Genomic DNA, 26,184 nt, shown 5'->3' on the forward strand with positions numbered 1-26,184 from the left:
GCAAAATTTTTTGAGTACCTCAGCCTTCTCCTCATCCGTTGTTACCAGTTTGCCAGTTGTGTTCATCAGGGGGGTACGCTTTCTTTGATCTTCCTTTTCTGGCTGACATACCTGTAGAAGCCCTTCTTATTATTCTTTGCATCTCTTGACAAGGTCAGCTCCAGCTGGTCCTTGTCCTTCCTGACCCCATCCCTACACAACCAGGGAGCATCCCTATACTCTTCTGTATTGGGTTTGCATGGCAAGGTTTTGGTAGAGGGGGCTACAGGGGTTGCTTCTGCGAGAAGCTGCTAGAAGCTTCCCCTATGTCCAATAGAGCCAATGCCAGCTGGCTCCAAGACAGACCTGCCACTGGCCAAGGCCGAGCCAATCAGTGATGGTGGTAGTGCCTCCGTGATAATTACTTAAGAAGGGGAAAAAAAAACCAACCCCCACAGCAGCAGTTGCAACCAGAGAGAGGAGTGAGAATATGTGAAACAACTCTGCAGACACCAAGGTCAGTGAAGAAGAAGGGGGAGGAAGTGCTCCAGGCACCAGAGCAGAGATTCCCCTGCAGCCTGTGGAGACCATGGTGAGGCAGGCTGTCCCCCTGTAGCCCATGGAAGTCCACAGTGCAGCAGATATAGACCTGCAGCCTGTGGAGGACCCCACACTGGAGCAGGTGGATGCCCGAAGGAGGCTGTGACCCCATGGGAAGCCCACGCTGGAGCAGGCTCCTGGCAGGACCTGTGGACCCATGGAGAGAGGAGCCCACGCCAGAGCAGGTTTGCTGGCAGGGCTTGTGACCCCATGGGGGACCCATGCTGGAGCAGTCTGTTCCTGAAGGACTGCACCCCATGGAAGGGGCCCATGCTGGAGCAGTTTGTGAAGAACTGCAGGCTGTAGGAAGGACCAACGTTGGAGAAGTTCATGGAGGACGATCTCCTATGGGAGAGACACCATGCTGGAGCAGGGGAAGAGTGTGAGTAGTACTCCCTCTGAGGAGGAAGGAGTGCCAGAGACAACATGTGATGAACCGACTGCAACCCCCATTCCCTGCCCCCTGCACTGCTAGGGAGGAGGAGGTAGAGAAAATTTGGAGTAAAGTTAAGCCTGGGAAGAAGGGAGGGGTGGGGGGAATGTATTTTTAAGATTTGGTTTTATTTCTCATTCTCCTACTCTGATTTGATTGGTAATAAATTAAATTAATTTTCCCGAGTTCAGTCTATTTTGCCTGTGACGGTAATTGCTGAATGATGTCTCCCTGTTCTTATCTTGACCTATGAGCCTTTTGTTATATTTTCTCCTCCCTGCCCATTTGAGGAGGGGGATAGAAAGAGTGGCTTTGGTGCACACTTGACGTCTAGCCAGGATCAACCCACCACATCTTCTCAGCATCCCTGTCCCTGCTTCCGCTGCCTGTGCATTTCCTTCTTGCCCTTTATTTTGACCAGCAGTTCTCGACTCAGCCATGCCGGTCTCTTGCCTTCCTTTCCTGATTTCTTACACCTGGGGATTGAGAGCTCTTGCACTCTATGGAAAGTGTCCTTAAAGATCTGCCAGCTCTGTTCTGCTCCATTGTCCCTGAGGGCAGTTTCCCAGGGAGTCCTATTGACTAACTCCTTGAACAGCTGGAAGTTTGCTTTCCTATAATTCAGGGTCCTGACTTTACTCTTCACCTGACCCATATCCCTCAGGACTGCAAACTCCACCAGTGCATGATCACTATATCCCAGGCTGCCTCCAATCTTGACGTCGCCCATTAGCTCACTTGCGTTGGTGACCCAAGAGGTCCAATAATGCATCCCCTCTGGTAGGGCTGTCTATTACCTGGCCTAAGAAGTTATCCTTGATGCACTCCAGGAGTCTCTTGGACTGCCTACAGCTCATCATGCTACTTTTCCAACAGATGTCATGGTGGTTGAAGTCCCTCAGCAGGATGAGAGCTTGCAAGCATGCCTCCCGTAGCTGGAGTAAGAAGGCTTGGTCAATAGGTTCCCCTTGATTGGGCGGCCTGTAGTAGATACCAACCACAAGGTTCCCTTTGTAGGTTCGGTCTCTAATTCTTCCCCATAAGCTTTCAACCTGCTTGTGGCTATTCTTCAGAGACAGCTCTTCACAATCAATCCATTTCTTGATGTAGAGGGCAATCCCTCTGCCTCTCCTTCCTTGCCTGTCCCTTCTGAACAACCTGTAGCCATCGATAGCCACACTCCAGTCATAGAATTCGTCCCACCAAGTTTCAGTAATGGCAACTAGGTCATAGTTTCTAGCAGCACAGTGGCTTCCAACTCCTCCTGTTTGTTGCCCATGCTGCGTGCACTGGTGTAGAGGCACTTCAGCTGGGCTGTCAGCCATGTCACCTTTTTAGAGGAACATACCTTAGTTCCTTGGAGGTATTTTACTGGTGTTTCCCTGTTGGCTCCTATTACCTCAGGACCCCCTGGCTCATCTCTGTAAGACTTCAAGTGTGCTGCGGTGTATCCAGCACATCTCCGAGCAACAGGCTGAGGGCCCTCACTGGCACCCCATCCCTCTAACCTTGGCGTGTCATCCCACAGCTTGTCACGGGAGAACCTGATATTATCCCACTCCCCCCTTCAAGTCTAGTTTAAAGCACTGTCAATGAGCCCCACTAGCTTGTGAGCAAAGACCCTCTTCCCCCTTTGAGAAAGGTGAATCCCATCTGACACCAGCAGGCCTGGTGCCATGTAGACCATCCCATTATCAAAAACCCCAAAATTGTAGTGGTGACACCAGCCACAGAGCCATGTATTAATAGACTGGGTCCATCTGTTTCTTCCAGTGTCACTGCCCGCAACTGGAAGGATAGAGGAAAAAATAACCTATGTTCTAGATTCCCTTACCAACCATCCCAAGGCCCTGAAGTCTCTTTTGATTGCCCTTGGACTAAGTGTTGCGGCTTCATCACCACCCATATGGAAGAGCAGTAATTGGTGACAGTCCAAGTGCCATACCAGGCTGGGAAGTTTCCTAGTGATGTCCTTAACCTGGGCCGCAGGGAGGCAGCAGATTTCCCTAAGAGGAGGGTCTGTCCGGCATATTGGACCCTCTGTTCCCCTCAGAAGGGAGTCATCTACAACTATAAACTGGCTTCTCTTCCTCGTGGAGGTGACTGAGATAGAGAGGTGTCCTGATTTTGGCTAGGCTAGAGTTAATTTTCACAAAGAGCCAGGACAGGTGAGCCAAGCTGGCCAGGGGCTAAAACATCAGTCCATTTTGGCACCCAACGTGGGGCTTGAAGGGTTGTGATAACGAGAGATCTGACCAGAGCATGTGAAAACAAAGTTGTGATAAGTACTTATAATGTTATTTAAACAGTTGCTGGTCACAATGATGTTTTGTTTGGTCACATGGCTGTGGTATGTAAACATGTATTGACTCTATGTAATCCCTGCAGCGCTGTTTATCACCTCTGGGAGAGGGGTTCGTGTTCTCATATGGTTGTACTGTGTGATATCGACTTATGATAAGATAACATCAATGGTCATGAGCCTAAGCTGGTATTTGTATGTAGCATTTCTGTCATGTCCGTACCTTGGACAACATCTCTCAGAATTGATTAATAATTGCACCCAATCTATGGGGAAGACGGGGGGGATACCTTCTCCCACCCTTTCACCTCCCCTTTTCCCTTTTGGATGGTTACAGCAGCTTTTGAGAATTTTGAATACCCTTGGAATGTTCAGGCCAGCATGTTCCTATTGCTAGGTCTCCTGAATGTGGTTAAGTCCTGTTCAGGGTTACAAAAAATTGTTTTAAGAATACCACCCAGGGATTTTCTCTGAGGTTGAATAGTCAGGGCTGGCATGGCATGTGGGAGAATATAGGCGGGTATCTAGAGACCTTCTCACCTCCAATGGTTTAGAACTTCACTCCCGAACAACAGCAGGACCCTGATAAAGTGGTAGAGTATTCGAAAGGAAAATGCTGTGGGTATTCCAAGGAGACACAACTTACTGCACTGTGCTGGGCATGTGACATCATGCTCACTATAAAAGGGGGCTAGTCGGAGAGGGGTGGGTTCGGGCGCAGCTCCGGGACGGTCTGAGTGTGGGCTGAGAGTCTGGTCCTCAGGTCGTTGGATTGGTAAATTGCTTTCTGTTATCACCCATTGTGAATAATCAGTTATCATTGCTGTTGTTGTTTCCCTCTCCCTTGCTGTCCCAGTAAACTGTGCTTATCCCAACCCACGAGGTTTTGCCTTTCTCTTTCCCATTCTCCTCCCCATCCCACCGGGGGAGGGGTGATCAAACGGCTGCATGGTGCTCAGCTGCTGGCTGCGGCTAAACCTCGTCAAGAGGGTAGGCCTTTCTCACCTTGACAACACCTCTGGTGTATATGGACCATCATCCACATCATCCATTGACTGGCCTTCCACATCCAGAGCCTCATACCTGTTGTACAGAGGCACCTGGGAAGGCGAGGTGGGCAAGAAGGGGGTTTGCCTGCCACCCCGAGTGTGGACTTGCCTCCATTCACTCACAATGTGCCACACTCTGTTTGCCTGCCCTGTTCGCAGTGCTCCTAGTTGGTAGCGATCCCTAGCTCCCTCCTTTTTATACGTGTGAGTGCGGTCGCGGATCTCTGGCAGCACCCAGGCCTCGTCAGCGTCTCCCACCAGAGCTGCCGGCTTCTGGCGGGTCTCCTCGCTGCCCTGGCATTTCCCTGCCTCAGGAACCCCCCTGTGTGCCAAGATCTGCCACGCCGCTGTGGATCAGGCCCACTCCAGAGCAGCTCACCTTGGTGACATCTATCTGCTCTGGTGTTGGATCCTCCACAGGCTGCAGGGTGGATATCTGCTCCACTGTGGACCTCCATGGACTGCAGGGGGACAGCCTGCCTCACCGTGGCAGGTGAGGCACCGTGGTCTTCACCACAGGCTGCAGGGGAATCTCTGCTTTGGTGCCTGGAGCACCTCCTCCCCCTCCTTCTTCACTGACCTTGGTGTCTGCAGGGCTGTTTCTCTCACATTGTCTCACTTTTCCAGTTGCTGTCGTGCACTGGCTTTTATCCTTTCTTAAATATGTTGTCACAGAGGTGCTACCCACATCGCTGATTGGCTCAGCTTTGGCCAGTGGCGGGTCTGTCCTGGAGTCAACTGGAACTGGCTCTGTCTGACATGGGGGCAGCTTCTGGCATCTTCTCACAGAAGCTACCCCTGCAGCTCCTCTACTACCAAAACCTTGCCACTTAAACCCAATACAACAGTTTATTGTTTATTCTCTGTTTCCACTGGTGGCCCACTGAGTGAAATCTTTGATACTTGTATAAATGCAGTGCTGTTCTTAGGAATCCCTTGGAATTGCATATATTGTATTCCACTTATGGAGGCTGCCATTTTTTAAGGACAAAATCCCACATTCGTGTTGGGTATGGAATTTGCACTGTATTCTTAAGGCTAACAAAATATCAAGCCAGTCAGATGTAGATTAGGTGACATATTGCCTTAATTTGTAGATTTGTAGAATGTCTGAAATAATCCTTTGATTGCAGTAGGTTTTAGAAGTGCATGAAAAAGTTACTTCTTGGTATGCTTCTAAGAAGTAGAAGTTCAGTTCTAGATACCTAAACTTTCAAAAAAGTAGTTCTTGATATCTGGGAAAAGATTACCTCCTTCAGTGCTTAATTTCTAGAGCTAAACTTTGGTAGTCAATTTCAGTGATGTCACACTAGTGTTCTTGAGCTGGAAAACATTTGGGAAATCTCACATTTTATGGTTATTTTTGTATGTGGATTTTATTTATTTTAAGAACACCATGTATACTTCTGTGAATGTTTGAGATAAACACTCTACCCTTCATTGTAGGGTGCTTAGAATTAACTTCAAAATTGATCTCTCTTCCAGTAATAAAAGCTTTTGAAGGTACAGATATTATTGAAATATCTCCAAACTCTTGGTCCTTGAATTAGATATAGTGTGGCGTTCCTATAATTTAGAGCAGTTGTCCAGGATCACAGTGTCAAATGTAATAACTGCATTTGGGTTTTTTGTTTGCGGTTTTTTCTTCTATAGAAGGTGGAAAAATCCTACTTGGCTTTTTTGTTCAAGTCTATTGACAGATGGGTGCTATAATGCAGACAAGAACACGCTTAACTTCCATGCCTTGTATCTCCCACAGTAACCATCTATGCAAGCATAAGGGTGCTACAGACTAGGCTAAAAACTATTTTATAATCTTTCTGAGGAAATAATTTGGGTTTTGTAATTTAACTACAATAAAATTTTTGAAACAGAAATAGGATCTTTGTGACTTGGGGAGTGAAAATCCTATGCTTTCATGCTCTCTCTACTGGTGTTTCCATTACAATTTTCAAATGTACGTGAGTTCTGAAAATTAGTCTTGTGAGATGATACTCTTCAGAAGTTAGGAGTGTGGTCATTGAGCCCCTGAAACTTAAAATACTAAGCAAGTTCATTAAAATACTATTTTATAATGCTGACTCTAATGAAGTTCTTACTGCTGCCTTTCCCGCTACCTGAGTTAAGTATACATTCCATCTGTGATTATTTCAAAATAGATCTATTGCAGAAATAAGACCTCTAAAACGCTAAATTGAATGAAGTAAGAGAGACTGCCTGAGTGCTTTAATAATGTATGTCATGAGGAAAATCCAGTGGAAACAGAGAACAAACTGCTTGTCTCAGTAACAACTATATCTTGCTAATTCAAGGGGAAGAACAAGTATGGCAGGAAACATCGGAAATGGTGCTTTCAGGATTTCTGTCTCTGTCCTTTTTTTTTTTTTAAATGAACTTTAAATGCAGTCTTTGAGGGTTATCATTTACATGTATTCTCATAAAACTACACTAATGCTTCAAGATCATGAACCTCACGTTTCACCTGAAATACTATGTCTAACTTCAGCAGAGCTAAGCTAAGGACATGTGCTGAAAGGTGGTTAAGACAAAACTTGTTCAAACTATTGACTCATTTAGAAGGCTTCTGAAAGGTTAATATACTTTGTAAAGCTACCTACCTAGTTCCAAAACATTTGGATTATTGCCTGGGGGGGGAATGTTGGGATAATTGCTCAATTGAATATTACTGTTAATTGCTCTTCCAATGTTTTTTGATTTTTTAGAACTCCTTGATTATATCAATTTCCATAGTTTTATGCTATAATAGGGAGTTTTTTTCTCTAGATCTTCTCAGAAAAACATTTTTTGCTCTACAATATGGTAAAATCCTCATTTAATTTATCCATTTGCTTATGCTAAAATTGTTATTAAAATTAAACTGCAATGTACTTTCTCTTGCATTCAATGTTGTTGAAACAAAGTTGAAAGATAAAAGTTTACAAAAAGATTAAAAACCTTTTCATTCAGTTCCAGGATCATTATAAAATATAATCTGATTTCTAGAATTCATCGAGTGTATGCATGTGCTGCATATGCATGTATTTATCTGAATATAATCTGGTCTGTTTATCTTCTGGCTTCACTTTTTAAAATGTTTTAACTGTGGTGGTGGTGGTAGAATGTATTTCATTATGCTGGCTTTTACTGAAAACATCTGTATACAGTGCATTTTTTTCTAGATATTTTCATATTAAAAAGGGAAAGAAAATCAGATGAACTTTAGGTAACACTTTTTTTTTCCTTTTAGCAGTAATGGTACAGCATTTATAGTCCCATTGTCAACAAGAGTCACTTGTATAGACATCCTGTCAACAAGGGATGTTTTATACAAATTTCAGATTATTTCAACCTTCTGTTTAATAAGCTACAGTTACATCAGTATAGCATCTTAGAGTAAATGTAATTTGCAATTTTATTCTATATATAAATATATACACACACACCCATGCACATTGTATACCAGTACTGCATATTTCTGTACACTTCTAGGCAAATAACAATAAATCTATGGATAGAGGAAAAACTGTAGAGGATATCAGAGGGGAGGGAAAATAGTGCTTGATTCGGGGTATGTCAACTGATAAATCCATCACTGAAATATATTGGTCTTTGTGGTTGTCAGCTGTAAAGAATTTTTGTGTTTGCAGACCTAGTTTACTATAATCTCTCTTCCCAGATGTCAGATGTTACTACTCCTGCTAAATCCTAGTGTTATGGAAAAAAGTTCTTAATAATTGATGTGCCAGATGAGTCTGTAGGATACTTTCATGCAGATTTGGAATTTGAGTGGCTGAATTTTCATACCTCAGGAAAGTGAAAATGTCCAACACAAACTAAAAGCAGGTGTATCTTTTTATATTCCCCTCTGTTATTTAGGAGATATTTTAACACTGATTTTCTTGGGGGGAGGGGGGTGTACAGAATACTTGCATATGGTCACGCATTCTATTCATACGATAAGAATTAGGGAATCTAAATAACAGACCTGCCTCATCCAACTTCTTAGTGCCAAAACCATTATACTACTTCAGCTGAAATGTATATCAGCAATTCTGAATTTAGTTATGGAAATAAAAATATTACGTACTGTATTGGGTCTGGCTGAGATGGAGTTAATTGTCCCCACAGCAGCCCTCATGGTGCTGTGCTGCGTATTGGTAGCTAGCAAACTGTTGATAACACACCAGTGTTTTGGCTACTACTGAGCAGTGCCAGCACACATCAAGGCTTTCCAACATTTCTTTTTCCCCAGCAGCAGGCTGGGGGTGGGCAAGATCTTGGGAGGAGACACAGCCAGGACAGCTGACCCAAACTGACCAAAGGGATATTCCATACCATATGACGTCTGCTCAGCAGTAAGAAACTGAGAATAGGGGGAGGAACAGGGCGGGGGCATTCGTTGGTTTTTTTTTTTACAATGTTTGTCTTCCGGAGTAAGGGGCACGCTTACTGAAGCCCTACTTCCCAGGAAGTGGCCGGACATCGCCTGCTGATGGGAAGTAGAGAATAATCTTTGCTTTTTGCTTTGCTTCCGCGCGCGGCTTTTTGCTTTAGCTACATTAAACTGCCTTTATCTCGACCCACGAGTTTGGGGTTGTTTTTCTCCATCTTCCTTTCTCCCCTCCCTGCCTTGCTGAGGAGGCGAGTGATAGAGCGGCTCTGATGGGCACCTGGCCCCCAGCCAGGGTCAACCCATCACAGTCCTTTTTGGTGCCCAACGTGGGGCTTGACAACGGCAGTTTAGTATTAAGAGTGCTACAGCTATAGTAGTTATTAAGTTGCAAGCTCCTGTGCAGGTCACGGGGTTTGTTAGCTGTGCTGCTTATCTCTATTTCGCTAAACTTAGGAACATGCTGATACAAACAATGGCTGCTCTGTGCTTTGGCCTGTTGTTGACTATCTTGCTGTGCTGGGGGAGCTATTTTGTGGGGAGGATGAAGGAACTTGGGAGCATGCTGGTACAAACAATGGTTATGTGCATGGCCCTGGCATCGATGTTATTGCTGTGCTGGGGGAGCTATCTTGTGGAGATGATGGGGGAATACATCTCTCTCTCTCTCTACCTGGTTTTGACGTGGATGGTTTCATTATGCAGGCTCCCAAGGTCCTTGTTCACCCTTATGTAAGCTCATTAATATTACTAATTAATACTGCTGGCATATTACGGGTGTTGTGGAGTTTGGTTTTGTCCTGGTTTAAGGGGAGACAACTTTTGAGTGAGGCAATACTGAAACGTGCCCTGAGGCAGCCAGTCCCCGGGTGGCAGGGTGCGTGGAAGGATTTGGGCAGGTTCCTAGGGCGATTATCACCTCCTATAGCCTGGGACTTCACACCTGAACAGGCAAGCAATCCCAGCAAACTGACATGCCACCTGATAGAAGGGTGCCTTGCCTACCCCAATGAAAACCAACAGCTTCTAGCACTGTCCTGGGGCCTGGCCTGTGCCTATCGAGCCACAGTGCAGAACTCTCAGAGGACTGTGGTTGAGGAAGGCACCCAAACTGCATTTGAAGACACTCTTGTTGAGATAGGGACCCAAACAACAACAACTACAGTAATTGCCCCAGTAGTAAAAAAGAAACAGTGGACCAGGAGGTCAACAGGTCCCTATCATCGATTAGTAAGGGAAGAGGAAGAAGAGGAGGAGAGGTTTGAGCAGGAAGCTGGTCCTTCAGCAAAGAAGTGGGAGGAAGGAGTGAGAGAAATAAGACAAGAAGCAGAAACTACCCGGTCTCTGACCTCATCCGAACTTCGAGATATGCGGAAAGATTACAGCCGCCAGCCTGGTGAGCGGATGGCTGCCTGGCTGCTTCGATGTTGGGATAATGGGGCCGACAGTCAGCAATTGGAAGGCAGGGAAGCCCAACAGCTGGGATCCCTAGCTAGAAACCGAGGAATTGAGACGGGAATTGGAAAAGAGACAGCAATTTGCAGTCTCTGGAGACGGCTGCTTTCAAGTGTGAGGGCAAGATACCCATTCAAGGAAGATCTTGTGAACTCCCCGGCAAAGTGGACCACCGCAGATGAAGGCATCCAGTACCTGAGAGAACTAGCGGTGTTGGAAGTCATCTATAGTGATCTAGATGATGAGGAGGTCTCCAAAGATCCAGAGGATGTCCTGTGCACACGGGCCATGTGGAGGAAGGTGATTCAAAGTGCCCCAGCATCGTATTCTAACAGCTTGGCAGCAATGTATTTCCCAGATATGGACACACCAACTGTGGAGAAGGTGTCCGCTTGGCTTCAGAACTTTGAAGAAAACCTCTGTACCTCCTCCTCCCTACGGGCCAGTACGTCGGCTGTCAGAGGTACCCCAAGAAATCAGTCATGTCCTGCTCCGGTCAGAGGGAAAGGGAGCCCCAGGCATATGCCACATGGTACACTCTGGTTTTTCCTGCGTGACCAAGGGGAGGACATGAGGAAGTGGGACGGTGAACCCACCTTTAAGTTGGAAGCCCGTGTTCGTGAACTAAGAGGGAAGACAGCTGTTAAGAAGGGGACACCCAAGAAGGCCGTCAGCGTAGTTGCTACAGAGACACGAGAAGGCAAACAGCAGTCTCCCAGATGTAAAACTAAAATCACCTCCCTTGATCCTGGTGAGGGGACTTCTGGTCTGTCACTCCGAGGGTCAGAGAGTGAATACTCTGACCAGGAACAGGAATAGAGGGTCCCTGCCTTCGGCCAGGAGGAGGAAAGGGATGACCGGGTATACTGGACTGTGTGGATTCGATGGCCTGGCACATCAGACCCACAGAAGTATAAGGCTTTGGTAGACACTGGTGCAGAGTGTATGCTGATACCATCAGGGTACAGGGGCACAGAACCCATCCGGATCTCTGGAGTGACAGGGGGATGCCAAGAACTGTCCGTATTGGAGGCTGAGGTGAGCTTAACAGGGGACAAGTGGGAGAAGCACCCCATTGTGACCGGCCCAGAGGCCCCTTGTATCCTTGGCATAGATTACCTCAGGAGAGGGTACTTCAAGGACCCAAAGGGGTACCGATGGGCTTTCGGTGTAGCCACTGTGAACACAGAGACGATCAAACAGTTATTATCTACCCTGTCTGGTCTCTCAGAAGATCCCTTTGTTGTGGGATTGCTGCAAGTTGAAGAACAGCAGGTGCCAATTGCTACCAGGACAGTGCACTGGCAGCAATATCGCACAAATCGAGACTCCCTGGCTCCCATCCATGAGCTGATTCATCAACTGGAGAACCAGGGAGTCATCAGCAAGACTCATTCACCTTTTCATAGTCCCATATGGCCAGTGCAAAAGTCTGATGGAGGGTGGAGGTTAACGGTGGACTATCGTGGCCTAAACGAAGTGACGCCACCACTGAGTGCTGCTGTACCAGACATGTTAGAGCTCCAATATGAATTGGAGTCAAAAGCAGCCAAGTGGTACACTACAAATGACATCGCTAATGCATTCTTCTCAATTCCTTTGGCAGCCGAATGCAGGCCACAGTTTGCTTTCACTTGGAGAGGTGTTCAATACAGCTGGAATCGACTGCCCCAGGGGTGGAAGCATAGTCCTACTATTTGTCATGGACTAATCCAAACTGCACTGGAAGAGGGTGGTGCCCCTGAACATCTACAATACATCCATGACATCATTGTGTGGGGCAACAAAGTAGAAGAAGTATTCGAGAAGGGAAAAAGAGTAATTCAGATTCTTCTGAAAGCTGGTTTCGCCATAAAGAAAAGCAAGGTCAAGGGACCTGCACAAGAGATCCAATTCTTGGGAATAAAATGGCAGGATGGACGCCGTCTTGTGCCTATGGATGTGGTTAACAAGATAGCAGCTATGTCTCCACCAGCTAACAAGAAGGAGACACAAGCCTTCCTGGGCCTTGTAGGGTTCTGGAGAATGCATATTCCAGGTTATAGTCAGCTTGTGAGCCCTCTCTATCGAGTAACCCGGAAAAAGAACTATTTTGAATGGGGCCTTGAGCAACAACAAGCCTTTGAGCATATCAAACAGGAAATAGCTCGTGCAGTAGCTCTTGGACCTGTCCGGACAGGACCAGCTGTACAAAATGTACTCTACACTGCAGCTGGGGAGCATGGCCTCACCTGGAGCCTCTGGCAGAAAACAGCAGGAGAAACCCGAGGTTGACCATTAGGGTTTTGGAGCCGGGGGTATCGAGGATCAGAAGCCCACTACACCCCAACTGAAAAAGAGATCCTAGCAGCATATGAAGGGATTCGAGCTGCTTCAGAAGTTGTTGGTACAGAAGCGTCTCTTCTCTTGGCACCACGATTGCCTGTGCTACACTGGATGTTCAAAGGAAACATTCCCTCTACACATCACACAACTAGCACTACATGAAGTAAGTGGGTAGCACTAATCACGCAGCGAGCTCGACTGGGGAAACCCAACCACCCAGGAATTCTGGAAGAGATTATGGACTGGCCAGAAGGTAGAGATTTTGGAGCACTGCCTGAGGAGGTAGCTCGTGCCCAAGAGGCACCACCATATAATGAGTTACCAGAAGACGAAAGGCGTTATGCTCTGTTTACTGATGGATCCTGTCGTGTTGTAGGAAACCATCGGAAGTGGAAAGCTGCTGTATGGAGTCCCACTCGACAAGTCGTTGAGGCCACTGAAGGAGAAGGTGAGTCAAGTCAGTTCGCAGAAGTGAAAGCCATTCAGTTAGCCCTAAAGATTGCTGAATGAGAAAAGTGGCCAGTACTCTACCTCTATACTGACTCCTGGATGGTGGCAAATGCCCTATGGGGGTGGCTACAGCAGTGGAAGAAGACCAATTGGCAGCGCAGGGGTAAACCCATCTGGGCTGCTGCATTGTGGCAGGACATCGCTGCCCGCGTAGAAAACATGGCTGTGAAGGTATGTCATGTGGATGCTCGCATACCCAAAAGCCGTGCCACTGAAGAACATCAAAACAATGAACAGGTAGACAAGGCTGCCAAAATTGAAGTAGCTCAAGTGGACCTGGACTGGGAGCGTAAGGGTGAGCTATCTGTAGCTCGATGGGCCCATGAAACATCAGGACATCTAGGGAGAGATGCAACATACAGATGGGCTCATGATCGAGGGGTGGACCTGACCATGGAGGCCATCACACAAGTTACTCATGAATGTGAAATATGTGCTGCAATCAAGCGAGCGACACGAGTAAAATCTCCCTGGAATAGAGGGCGGTGGCTGGGTTTTCGATATGGCGAGGCCTGGCAGATTGACTATATTGGGCCACTGCCACGAACACACCAAGGCAAGCGCTACGTACTCACCATGGTGAAAGCAACTACTGGCTGGCTAGAGACATTTCCTGTAAACCATGCCACTGCCCGAAACACCATCCTAGGCCTTGAAAGGCAAATTTTATGGCGACATGGTACCCCAGAAAGGATTGAATCAAATGGGACTCATTTTCGAAATAATGTCATAAGCTCTTGGGCAAAGAAACACGGCATTGAATGGGTGTATCACATCCCCTGTCACCCACAAGCCTCTGGAAAGACTGAGAGATATAATGGACTGTTAAAGACTATGTTGAGGGCATTAGGTAATGGGGCATGGAAGCACTGGGATACAAATTTAGCAGAAGCCACTTGGCTGATTAATACCAGAGGATCTGCTAACCGTCCTGGTCCTGCCCAAACAAAACCCCTGCATACTGTGGGAGGAGACAAGGTCCCTGTAGTACACATGGGAAAGTGGCTGGGGAAGGCGGTGTGGATTGCTCCTCCCTTGGGAAAAGGCAAGCCCATTCCTGGGATTGTCTTCGCTCAAGGACCTGGGTGTACTTGGTGGGTAATGCGGAAAGATGGGGAGACCCGGTGTGTGCCTCAAGGAGATTTAACCTTGGGGTAAAATAATCTGTAATGTGAGTTGTACGTTCTAGGAAGTAATGTAGAAGGAATGACCCAAACCAACAAAGAGCAAGTTTCGCAAGGAGCCAGATGAATGCAACAACAGCCCAAAGCAAGCCGATGTTGGTGCCCAACAACTGAACCTGAACACCCATCCTGACAGATTGGGCCCAAGTCATAGCCGGTTCATGAACATCTGGAGGAGCAGAGGAAGCTCATGGAATGGGAGAATAACATCTGTCTGTTAAAGGACTGGAGATAGTAGTTAATAAGAAGTAAATACAATGAAACGGTTATAAAATATATATATATATGTATTAAAGTGTGTGGAGCGTGAGCACGACACAAATGGTATGGAATAAGGGGTGGAGATTGTATTGGGTCTGGCTGAGATGGAGTTAATTCTCCCCACAGCAGCCCTCATGGTGCTGTGCTGTGTATTGGTAGCCAGCAAGGTGTTGATAACACACCAGTGTTTTGGCTACTCCTGAGCAGTGCCAGCACACATCAAGGCTGTCTTTCCAACATTTCCTTTTCCCCAGCAGCAGGCTGGGGGTGGGCAAGATCTTGGGAGGGGACACAGCCAGGACAGCTGACCCAAACTGACCAAAGGGATATTCCATACCATATGACGTCATGCTCAGCAGTAAGAAACTGAGAATAGGGGGAGGAACAGGGTGGGGGCATTCGTTGGTTTTTTTTTTTACAATGTTTGTCTTCCGGAGTAAGGGGCACGCTTACTGAAGCCCTACTTCCCAGGAAGTGGCCGGACATCGCCTGCTGATGGGAAGTAGAGAATAATCTTTGCTTTTTGCTTTGCTTCCGCGCGCGGCTTTTTGCTTTAGCTACATTAAACTGCCTTTATCTCGACCCACGAGTTTGGGGTTGTTTTTCTCCATCTTCCTTTCTCCCCTCCCTGCCTTGCTGAGGAGGCGAGTGATAGAGCGGCTCTGGTGGGCACCTGGCCCCCAGCCAGGGTCAACCCATCACACATACCAAGAAATCTCTTCAACTGACATATTTCCTTTCAGAATTACTTTGTTCACGGAATAGTCTCATGTGGTTTACAATTAAGGGTTTACAGAGGGGATTAAACTGGTTCATGAGAAAAACTGCATAATCTGTGCTCTGAGTGTACATGCTGTTTTTTCCCTTCTTTTGCCTTTATGCTGAAAAAAAATATTAAATATAGCTCTATTTTCTTGTCTTGATAGTGTGTCTTCCTCCTTACCCTGATAGCATGATTGTACTATTATCATTAAAACTAGTATGATGACTGACAATTTGTAGGCCTTGCTGGTTTTAATCCATCATTTAATCTTTCTTGTGTGAAACACTCCAAAATAATTAGAACCGAATCATACAAAGTATTCATCTAACTTGCACATTGTTTTGCATAACTGTGTTCTGACCTAAGAAAGAAAACACACTGAGTATTTTTTTTTCCTAAGCAAAACACTTGGGCTGGTGAGTAGTTGTTGCTGATGGCTAAACAGAAGAATGTTCTTTAAATGAAACCTGCAACTGAGCTATTGGTGACCTGTGCAGTCAGGTGTGGGGGCAATCAGTGCCTAACTGGTAGGCTGTGATGCTTTTCTAGAAGATACTGGTAGTCTGTAAAGGCTATTATAGTGTGTTCTGGATGTGTCAGTTTGGATCAAAAAAGCTATTTGTGTTTTATTTGCTATAACAACAAAGTAGTGGTTTTAGAATTGGTTCACTAAACTTATTAAAAAGACTGACTTTCAGAAGTCATACTGAAATATTTTGAAGTGACTTGGCAGTTTCTCATTTTAAATAGCTCAAATACTAAACTCTAGTGCTGTCAACAGAATTACCCTCAAAAGTTGATTGTTTTGTAAGTCATCTTATGTATATCCTTCTAACAAGGAATTTCCATTCTTCCTTAACAGTATGGCTTATTGTTACTTATTATGTCAGAAACACATTACAAATTTCTTTTGTGTGGAACATGGCATTCTTAGACTTATAAATAGTATGAATGACAACAGCACATTCAATGCTATCATGTAAATATTACAAATTCTAATGTCACCGAAACCCGGGAATAAACCTCGTAACACCAATGTAGTGTTAAAAGGCAGGCATTCTTTATTGCAGCGCTGGATGCACGGGGGATAGCTCCACCTAACGTGCATGCCAGGTGATCACCAACACACAGGTTATTTAGGATCAAAACATACATATTCATCGTTTTTCTCAGAAAAGGCAGTCCTATGATAATCATTTCTTAGAATCCATTTCCATATTCTCCTCCCCGTCACGCATGCTCAGTGATTTGAGTTGGTGGTCTTCAAGGGGTCTCTGGTGGTCGTCAGTGGTCTCGCACCCGTGTTAGCTGGATGACCCTCTTCTTGCAGGCATGCCCAGTATCCTTGCTGTGGATGCACCTGTCCATAACAACTTACTTCATAAGATTAATATTCCTGGGCCTATTGTTCAGTTTGGTAGGGACTGTACATGTAACAGAACAGCATTGTACCTTGCCATGGTCAGTTAGCTTCATTACCTATTACCTTGGTTACAAACTAATTATCTCAAACTGATTCTATAGTTTCTGTTTCACGGCCTCTATCCCACAGTTACATTTAATATGGAAAATTATCAAGAAAAAAAAAATCAACCCACAAAATTCAAAACCTTTTATTACAAAACTTTATTACAAAAAATATAGAGGTTATATCTTTTTCTGGTTTATTTCAATAAGACAAGACTTCAAAAATTGTTACATATGCTTTAAAGTTCAAGATGTTCTCAAAGTATACAAATTTATCTTCAGAAAAATCTCATTTTATCCCTCCTTATTAATGCCTTTAGAACTGTCAGTGTGAAACTGACATGTAAAGAATTCAGAATACTAATTTTAGGAAAATTTAAGTTTAATTTCCTTTCTGTGAAAATATTAAGTGTTGAATTCATGGAAGTTACTTGGCTTAGTTTATAGAAAATGTTTGAATTGCTTAATCAGCTTTTCACTTCAGCAGTCATGTCCTTAGGTTCAGAGAGCACAGTGAAACACTGCTTTAAGTGTTAGTAAATGCACTGTGACTTTAAAAGGATTAGGAAACCCTTTTCCTTCTAAGAGGTTTGTCTTTGTTGGCATAGTAGTGATTAGGGACAGATCATTCCAATAAAATGCTTACTAACTGGTAGAAAGCCAAAACTTGTGTATTGTTTCATTTTTCTTTGTAAATATAACTATTTAACAAAAAAATGAAATTAAAATGTCTATACAGTATTTTACAATTTCAGTTTGCCATTGTGACTGACCAAAAAACACCTACAATGGAAGAAGGCTCAGTGGAGATGGGCAAGGGCAAGAGTGATGTGCCCATGAAGCTCAGAGAATAATGCAGGGTGCGACTGACCACAGCTGTTGCAAAGAAAGCTGACTTTTAGATAACAGTTGAGTGGATCAACTGGTAGTATAAATGTTTCTCCCAGATTTCATTAAAAGAGTGTGAATATCTCCCTGAGTTAGCCAGAGCAGCATGGGGGAGTGAATAGGTGGCTCAGTCCAACATAGAGTATATAAACTAGACATCTAACAAAAGAATTTTGAAGAGAGCAACAGGTTTGAGCTGGCTTCAACCCATATATTCCTTCCTGGTGATTGGGGATGCCCAGCATCGTGATGTTGAGCATAGTATAGAGACAGTATCACATTGGTATTGTGATTGAACTGTGTATTGCAATATATTTTGCTAAGCGTAACTTACACTTGTACTGTGATTTGGGTATATTGTTGGATCACTCTGCTAAATCAGAAATCCCATGTAACATCAACTGTCTTCAAAAAAGTAAATTTGATATTAAACATCACACCCATAGTGTGTGGAATATCTAAAAGAGCCTGGTCAGAAAACATTGGACTCTGGCAGCTATGGATTGGAAATCTGGAAAAAAAAAACCAAACATATAATGCATACAGATGTTATGAAATATTTGCAACTTCCTGGATGACAAATCAACAGCTTACTGGAAAAGGGTATTTTAAGTAAGTGCTGATGTTTTTCGTGTGTGTGTGGTTGGGGGGGGTTGTTTGTTTAGTATAAAAGTATAATGCTAGATTACAGTTGATTCTCTCTAAACCATAATCTCTCATCTGGAGGAAAAAAGTTAATTTCTCTTGCATGTGTACACAGTCCTTGTAAGACTGAATATGGAAGCATATTTTAAACTATAGTGAAATATTTTTTATGTCTTTGGTATGAAAAAATTTCTTGTGTTCTACTAAAATAGCTAGGCAAGCTAATTGCTTCCTATTGTTTCTTCAAATGTGTTTTAAACCTTGAATATCGTTCCTCTGGTACTGTTCAGCATTACTGTGTATATAATGGGTAGATTTCAGGAAGAGATGAAATGTGGAAAAACTGATAAATTCCTTTAAATGGATATTTAAGTTTAATTTCACAAATTCTTATTGCTTCCTGACTGAATGTCTAAAAAGTTAATTCTTCCAAATATAGCACAGATCTTTCCAAAAACTACAAATTGCCAAATACTTGCTTAAACTAGAAACACCCGAAACTAGTATTTAATTTTGTTTGTGTCTCTATTGCTCTTTATTCCTAGGAATATTCATCTGCATTGATCTAATATTCCTAGGAGTAAGTGGACGTGATTCATGGAAGAATTGGCAAAGTGTTAGTAGATGTAAATGCAAGTTTCAGCATAGCACTTGTACCATACCTCAAGGCATATCCTTGTATATTCAGTTGTTCAGTAAGGCACGAACATAAGGTACACCTTTTCCCACAGCTGGGTCACTAGTTAGGGGCATTCCTCTGTTTTTTACCCTTTTGTCAAAATTAACAGCAGATTCCAAAGCTGCTGTTGGGAAGAAAAAAAGTAAAAGGGAGAAGGCCACCAATGATTGACAGATTACAGAAGACATGATTATAACAATCACATTTCTTAAGGAAAGTACACTAAAAGGGTGATCTGACCTAACCTGTTGTTTTAGCCGTGTGCAGCATTGAAATGAATGGATTCATTAGGAGAAATATTTGCAGTCCAGAAACATTAGTCTGAAAGAGTTGATCTGTAATTCTTCAAAATTTTAGGTGATAACAAGTGTCTGTAACTTAAATCTTAAGGGAAAAGACTTTAAAGCATTGTCCTCCCATATCTCCCTAATCTAGAGGAATGTGATTATTAAATGTTTCAGGAATCCGAATTTAGGTGTAGCGAATCACCAATGATTTTTGCAGATCTTCTATAAACTAATGACTTAAATTAGTAGTTTGAGTGTTGCAATAGAATCAGTGGGGGTTTTGCCTTTTAAGTGTTAAGATTTTTTCTACAGTTTTTTTAACGTATCTGTAGAGAAGGAATTCTGATATGTGGATGTGAAGCATTTTGGTTTGTTTTCTAACAAATGGAAGTAGTTGGTTTGTGCTTTACCTTTGGTGAAGGTAGTGCAGTTTCTTCTGCTTTCAGGCAGGGTTTTTAAAGTAGTAGTCATTCTTCCCAAACTAAGCAGTGGGGTTTTTTAATTAGGTTTTTCTATGTGTATCTGTCTGTGGATGACTTTGATCTGATACAGAACTTGCATTGAGAATACGAGGAAAAGTACAAGCCTTAATATTTGGCTGTCTCACCTACCTGCCCTCTGTTTACTGAATGCATCCAAAATAACAGAATATGAAGAGGCTTCTCATTGAGCATGAAAGAAAAAAATATTATGTTTCACTTCAATGTTTATTTTAACCAGGTCTCAAATCAGACTATGTTTTCTGGTTTGTTTTTCAGAGTGATATAATTGAAAGTGCTTCTCCTATATTTGAGGAAGAACAAACTGGTGATTGGATGGTGGATTAATAAGTAGCTGTTATATTACGAGAGTAAGAAGATATTTGGGGAATTGGGAAGAACCAGATTTTCACCCTAGTCTAGCAGCTTTGCTGCTCACTTAAACACAGATGAATGAAGACCCCATTTGGAAAATCACCAGGTCAGCGGTCCAGAGCTGATGCAGGTGAGGTGTTACTGAATTTGGGGGGGTGGTTTGTTGTTTTAGTGGGTAAAAAAGTGTCCTTATTTTATATATTTTCTTATCTACTCATGGCTATATGAAGCTATTACTGTTTGTGGTTGTGGGGGTTTTTTGTTTTCTGTTTGTTGGTTTTTTTTTAAGATAAGAATTATTGCTTCATTATAGAAACTTTGGAATTGAAAGGATATACATAAATTTAATTAAGCTGTACAGACTTACATATAAGAAGTTGTACTGGTTTTGGCTGGCCTGAAGTTAAATTTATTCATAGTAGCTTGCATGGTACTATGTTTTTTATTTGTGCTGAAAACAGTGTTGATGATAACACACTGATGTTTTAGTTGTTGCTGAACAGTGCTTACACAGTGTCAAGGTCTTCTCTCTTTCTTATGCTGCCCCCCCCCACCAGCAAGTAGGCTGGGGGTACACAAGAAGTTGAGGACACCTTACCCTAAATGACCAAAGGGATATTCCATACCATAGACTAGCACTTTAAGGGGAAAATTTCTCTTTTACTCATCACAGAAGTGCTGGAAAATAAACAGTAATGTATTCACCATATATTTATAACTTCCTGTAAATTTTTTAATGATTTTATAGAAATTGATCAGACAGTAATTGTGAAAGAGAATGTCTCAAAAACACTTCAGAAAGATTTTTCTAAATGTACAGAGAGATTATTGCTATATTGTGTGTTTCGTAAATTGAAATAATTAGTCAAAGTATTGTAAAGAATTCTTTATTTGAAGAAACTAAAAATATGAGTAACCACTTAGCCTTTTATGACTGGTTAGGCTAATTCAAAGTTTTGCAGTCCAATAGACTAATGAATCTCAGTAAATCTCATGGACTCTGTAGTAAGGATTATCAGCAATGACACAGCAAAAAATAAAGTTGCCAGTCAAGAATTGTTCTGTATGCTAGTATTTGGTCTTGTATAAACTAAGCCAGACTGCTTTAGCTGTGTTTTCTGTTTGGACTAGTGTGCAGGACAGGGACTAGAAATTATTAATTACAAGTTAAAAATTCTACAGTCCAGCATATTGAGGATGAAAATGTTTGTATTGGGTTTGCGTGGCAAGGTTTTGGTAGCGGGGAGGGGTTACAGGGGTGGCTTCTGCAAGAAGTTTCTAGAAGCTTCCCCTATGTCCAATAGAGCCAATGCCAGCCGGCTCCAAGATGGACCCACCACTGGGCAAGGCCAAGCCAATCAGCAACGATGGTAGCACCTCTGTGATAACATATTTAAGAGGGGAGAAAAAAACAAAACTGCACGAAACAATAGCAGCAGAGAGGAGTGAGAAGATGTGAGAGAAACAACTTTGCAGACACCCAGGTCAATGAAGAAGGGAGGAGGCGGTGCTTCAGGTGCTGGAGCAGAGATTCCCCTGCAGCCAGTGGAGAAGACCATGGTGATGCAGGTTGTCCCCCTGCAGTCCATGGAGGTTAATGGTGAAGCAGATATCCACCTGCAGCCTGTGGAGGACCCCACACCAGAGCAGGTAGATGCCCGAAGGAGGCTGTGACTCCGTGGGAAGCCTGCGCTGGAGCAAGCTCCTGGCAGGACCTGTGGACCCGTGGAGAGAGAGGAGCCCGTGCTGGAGCAGGTTTACAGGCAGGACTTGTGACCCCGTTGGGAACCCATGCTGGAGCAGTCTGTTCCTGAAGGACTGCACCTCATGGAAGGGGCCCATGCTGGAGCAGTTCGTGAAGGACTGTAGCTCGTGGGAAGGACTCACATTGGAGAAGTTCATGGAGGACTATCTCCTATGGGAGAGACACCATGCTGGAGCAGGGAAAGAGTGTGAGTAGTACTCCCTCTGAGGAGGAAGGAGCGCCACAGACAACATGTGATGAACTGATCGCAAGCCCCATTCCCTGTCCCCCTGCACCGCTGGCAGGGGGAGGAGGTAGAGAAATTGGGCATGAAGTTAAGCCCAGGAAGAAGGGAGGGGTTTGGAGAAGGTGGTTTAAGATTTAGTTTTTATTTCTCATTCTCCTACTTGGATTTGATTGGTAATAAACTAAATTAATTTTCCCAAGTTGAGTCTGTTTTGCCCATGACTGTAATTGGTGAGTGATATCCCTGTCCTTAACCCATGAGCCTTTGGTTATATTTTCCCTCTCCTGTCCAGCTGAGGAGAGGGAGTAATAGAGTAGCTTTGGTGGGCACTTGGTGTCCAGCCAGGGTCAACCCACCACAATGTTGAAAGTGATTGCCGTTCATTCATTCTTCTGTTTAATTATTTGCTTTTTAGTTGAACTTAGCTGAGTAATGTAACTTTCTTTGTAGTTGTTTTCTCTCTTCTGGAACTACGTCATGTTCTTTGGTAGGGAGAAATTATGCCCTTCCTATTTTGTACTGCAAAACTCACTAGTGACCTGCACAGTGAAAAACTGTAGACAAATTGTGCAGCATATCATCTAACCCTGACCATTGTTTATTGGTGCTTTCCAGAAAAACTCATGAAACCAAATCAGTTTTGAGAAAACTCAATTAATTTTTAAAATACCTAAGTGATCGTCCATTATGGTGCTTTTAAATACTTACCCAATTCATTCAGAAGCAAATCAACTAATACTGGAAGTTTTCTTTGAAACCTTTCGGTTTTAAAACCAGACTTTCAAAAACATTTTTACTTGTGACTAGGTTGCATTAATGTTAGTTTACTGTCTCTGATTTGAAACATCTAGTGATATCAAGATCAAAGATATTAATTCTTAATTTAAAAAAACCCTTATTTTATATAGTCACACTTTCCATTGTTATTTTATTATATTTTATACTGTAATTGGCACCTTCATTTTGCACCATGCAAAATCATTATAATTCACACTCAGATTTCTTTAGATGCCATTTTGGCCTTTTAATATCCCTACATATCAGTTAATACTTAGGTCTTTACATTTTTCTGTATGAAGTTTGTTTAATCTTAACTGAGGAGTCCTTAATTAATCCTCATTTCTGATTAATGTAGTATCACTGTCTTTTTGATACACGTCTCCAAGTCGTATATGTTTGGTCAGTCTCAACACTTGACATAGTCATTGTCTAGGTTTGGGTGTTTTTAGCTTCCAACATCTGGATATATATTCTTGAATATATATATTCTGAAATTACTGTTGTTGCTTCTACTGATCATATTTCATGGGCTGCGATTAATTGGCCTTTATTGCTTTTTGAAAAAAAAAAACTTATGTGGTGATGGAATTGTCTGCTGTATGTTTCCTAATTATAGATGTATATTAGGAAGGAGTGTACCAGGTAGCCATTATTAGGAGACTGCATGTCCTGTTTTCTGCTAGGCTAGAGTTAATTTTCTCAAGGAGCCAGGAGAGGTGACCCCAACTGGCCAAGGGTGTATTCCATACCATGTGACATCATGCTCAGCATAAAAGGGGGCTAAGTCGGGGAGAGGCAGCTTGGAATAGCTCTGGGAAGGTCTGAGTGTGGACTGAGTGTCTGGGCTGTCGTGGGGTTGGTGTATTACCTTGTGTTATCACCCATTATGTATATTCTAAGTACTGTTGTTATTTCCCTCTCCCTTTGCTATCCCAGTAAACTGTCCTTATCCCAACCCACGAGGTTTTGCCTTTGTCTTTCCCATTCTCCTCCCCATCCCGCCAGGGGAGGGGTGAGTGAGCAGCTATGTGGTGCTCAGCTGCTGGCTGGGGCTAAACCACAACAGTCCTTTTTGGTGCCCAACGTGGGGCACGAAGGGTTGCCATAATGACAAATCTGACAGGAGCATGTTAAAAACAAAGTTGTGATAAGTACTTATAATGTTATTTAAACAGTCGCTGGTCACAATGATGTTTTGTTTGGTTACGTGGCTGTGGTATGTAATCCCTGCTGTGCTTTTTATCACCTCTGGGAGAGAGGTCGGGATTCTCATTTTGTTGTACTGTGTGATATTGACTTATGATAAGATAACATCCATGGTCATGAGCATAAGCTGGTATTTGTATGTAGTATTTCTGTCATGTCCGTACCTTGGACAACATCTCTCAGAACTGATTAATAATCGCACTCAACTGATGGGGAAGACGGGGGGGGGGATACTTTCTCCCACTCTTTCACCTCCCCTTTTCCCTTTTGGCTGGTTACAATAGCTTTTGAGAATTTTGAATACCCTTGGGATTTTCAAGCCAGCATGTTCCTGTTGCTATGTCCCTGAATTTGTGACCAGCAGGTCGAGGGAGGTGATCCTGCCCCTCTACTCCGCTCTGGTGAGACCCCATCTGGAGTACTGCATCCAGCTCTGAGGGACCCAGTACAAGAGAGACATCGAGCTGTTGGAGCAAGTCCAGAGGAGGTCCACAAAGCTGATCAGAGGGCTGGAGCACCTCTCCTCTGAGGACAGGCTGAGAGAGCTGGGATTGTTCAGCCTGGAGAAAAGGCAGCTCCGGGGAGACCTAATTGCGGCCTTCCAGTACCTGAAGGGGGCCTACAGGAAAGCTGGTGAGGGACTGTTTATCAGGGAGTGTAGTGACAGGACAAGGGGTAATGGGTTTAAGCTGAAGGAGGGTCGATTTAGATTAGATGTTAGAAAGAAATTCTTTACTGTGAGAGTGGTGAGGCACTGGACCAGGTTGCCCAGAGAGGTTGTGGAGGCCCCCTCCCTGAAAGTGTTTAAGGCCAGGTTGGATGAGGCTTTGGGCAATGTGGTCTAGTGGAGGGTGTCCCTGCCCATGGGAGGGGTGTTGGAACTAGATGATCTTTGAGGTCCCTTCCAACCCAAACCATTCTATGATTCTATGAATGTGTTTCAAGTCCTGTTCAGGGTAATAAAAAATTGGTTTAAGAATACCACCCAGAGATCTGCTCCGAGGCTGAACAGTCAGGGCTGGCATGGCATGTGGGAGAATATGAGCAGGTATCTAAGAGACATTCTCACCCCCAGTGGTATGGAACTTCACTCCAGAACAACTACAGGACCCTGATAAAGTGGTAGAATATTTGAAAGGAAAATGTTGTAGCTATTCCAGGAGACACAACTTTCTGCACTGTGCTTGGCCCTGGCCACTATCTACCACTGCTCGACAGTAGGCAGTGCCCACAGGGGGAAGAGAGGGAAAACAGACTGACAGGCGCTAGGGCTACCCCAACCCCCACAACAGGCACTGCGGCTACTCAAACCCTGGTGACAGGCACTGCAGCTGAACCAAAAAAACAACTTGTGCCAGTATCAGTTGCCCATATACACAAAAAGAAATACACAAAAAAATCAGTTTGCTTAGTGAAGGATGATGATGTACTGGGACCATCACAAGAACAGGAAGAAGAGGCAGAACCAGAGGTAATCACCCCATCCCTGTCCCTGAGTGAGCTGTGAGATATGAGAAAAGATTTCAGCCGCCTTCCAGGGGACCACATTACTACCTGGCTGCTCTGATGCTGGGGTAATGGGGCCAGTAGCCTGGAATTAGAGGGTAGGGAGGCCAAGCAGCTAGGATCCTTGTCTAGGGAAGGGGGCATTGACAAGGCAATTGGGAAAAAGACACAAGCCCTCAGCCTTTGGAGGTGACTTCATTCAAACTAGAGGGAAAGGTATCCCTTCAGTGAAGATGTTGTATGTCAGCCAGGCAAGTGGACCACCATGGAGGGAGGGATCCAGTACCTGAGGGAATTAGCTGTGCGGGAGATGGTTGATTATGACCCGGAAAATGCAGAGTTACCCACAGACCCTGATAGAGTCCAGTGCACATGACCCATGTGGTGGAAGTTTGTACGTAGTGCACCATCATAGTACGCCAACTCGCTGGCAGTAATGGACTGGAAAAGCCAAGAGGTGCCAACAGTGGATGAAGTGGCTGGCCGACTCTGGCAATATGAAGAAAATCTCTCTTCCTCCCTCAGCGTGCAGTACACCTGATATCAACTACCCCACCATTTGCCATGGGCTGATCCAGACTGCACTGGAAAAGGGTGAAGACCTGGAGCACCTGCAATACATTGATGACA

The 26,184-nt window shown here is 44.0% G+C and overlaps 1 protein-coding gene and 1 long non-coding RNA gene across 6 annotated transcripts in view; one reads left to right on the forward strand and one right to left on the reverse strand.

Moving 5' to 3' along the window:
• LOC142599267 (uncharacterized) overlaps positions 1-26,184 on the reverse strand; it is a 675,914-nt gene that overhangs the window by 135,730 nt on the left and 514,000 nt on the right. The window lies entirely within an intron of this gene.
• The window catches only part of LOC142599196 (spindlin-Z-like), a 130,363-nt gene that overhangs the window by 66,731 nt on the left and 37,448 nt on the right, over positions 1-26,184 (forward strand). For 4 of the 5 annotated variants that reach the window (XM_075739097.1, XM_075739096.1, XM_075739098.1 and 1 more), the window contains one exon: positions 19,976-20,201. The exons of the other annotated variant lie outside the window; for it this stretch is intronic. In XM_075739097.1, the coding sequence (XP_075595212.1) occupies positions 20,150-20,201 (52 nt within the window). In that variant the 5' untranslated portion in view covers positions 19,976-20,149. The remainder of the gene's footprint in view (positions 1-19,975; positions 20,202-26,184) is intronic. 5 annotated transcript variants of the gene reach the window in all.

Source organism: Balearica regulorum, chromosome W (genome assembly GCF_011004875.1).
Source record: "Balearica regulorum gibbericeps isolate bBalReg1 chromosome W, bBalReg1.pri, whole genome shotgun sequence".
Taxonomy (NCBI): Eukaryota; Metazoa; Chordata; class Aves; order Gruiformes; family Gruidae; genus Balearica; species Balearica regulorum.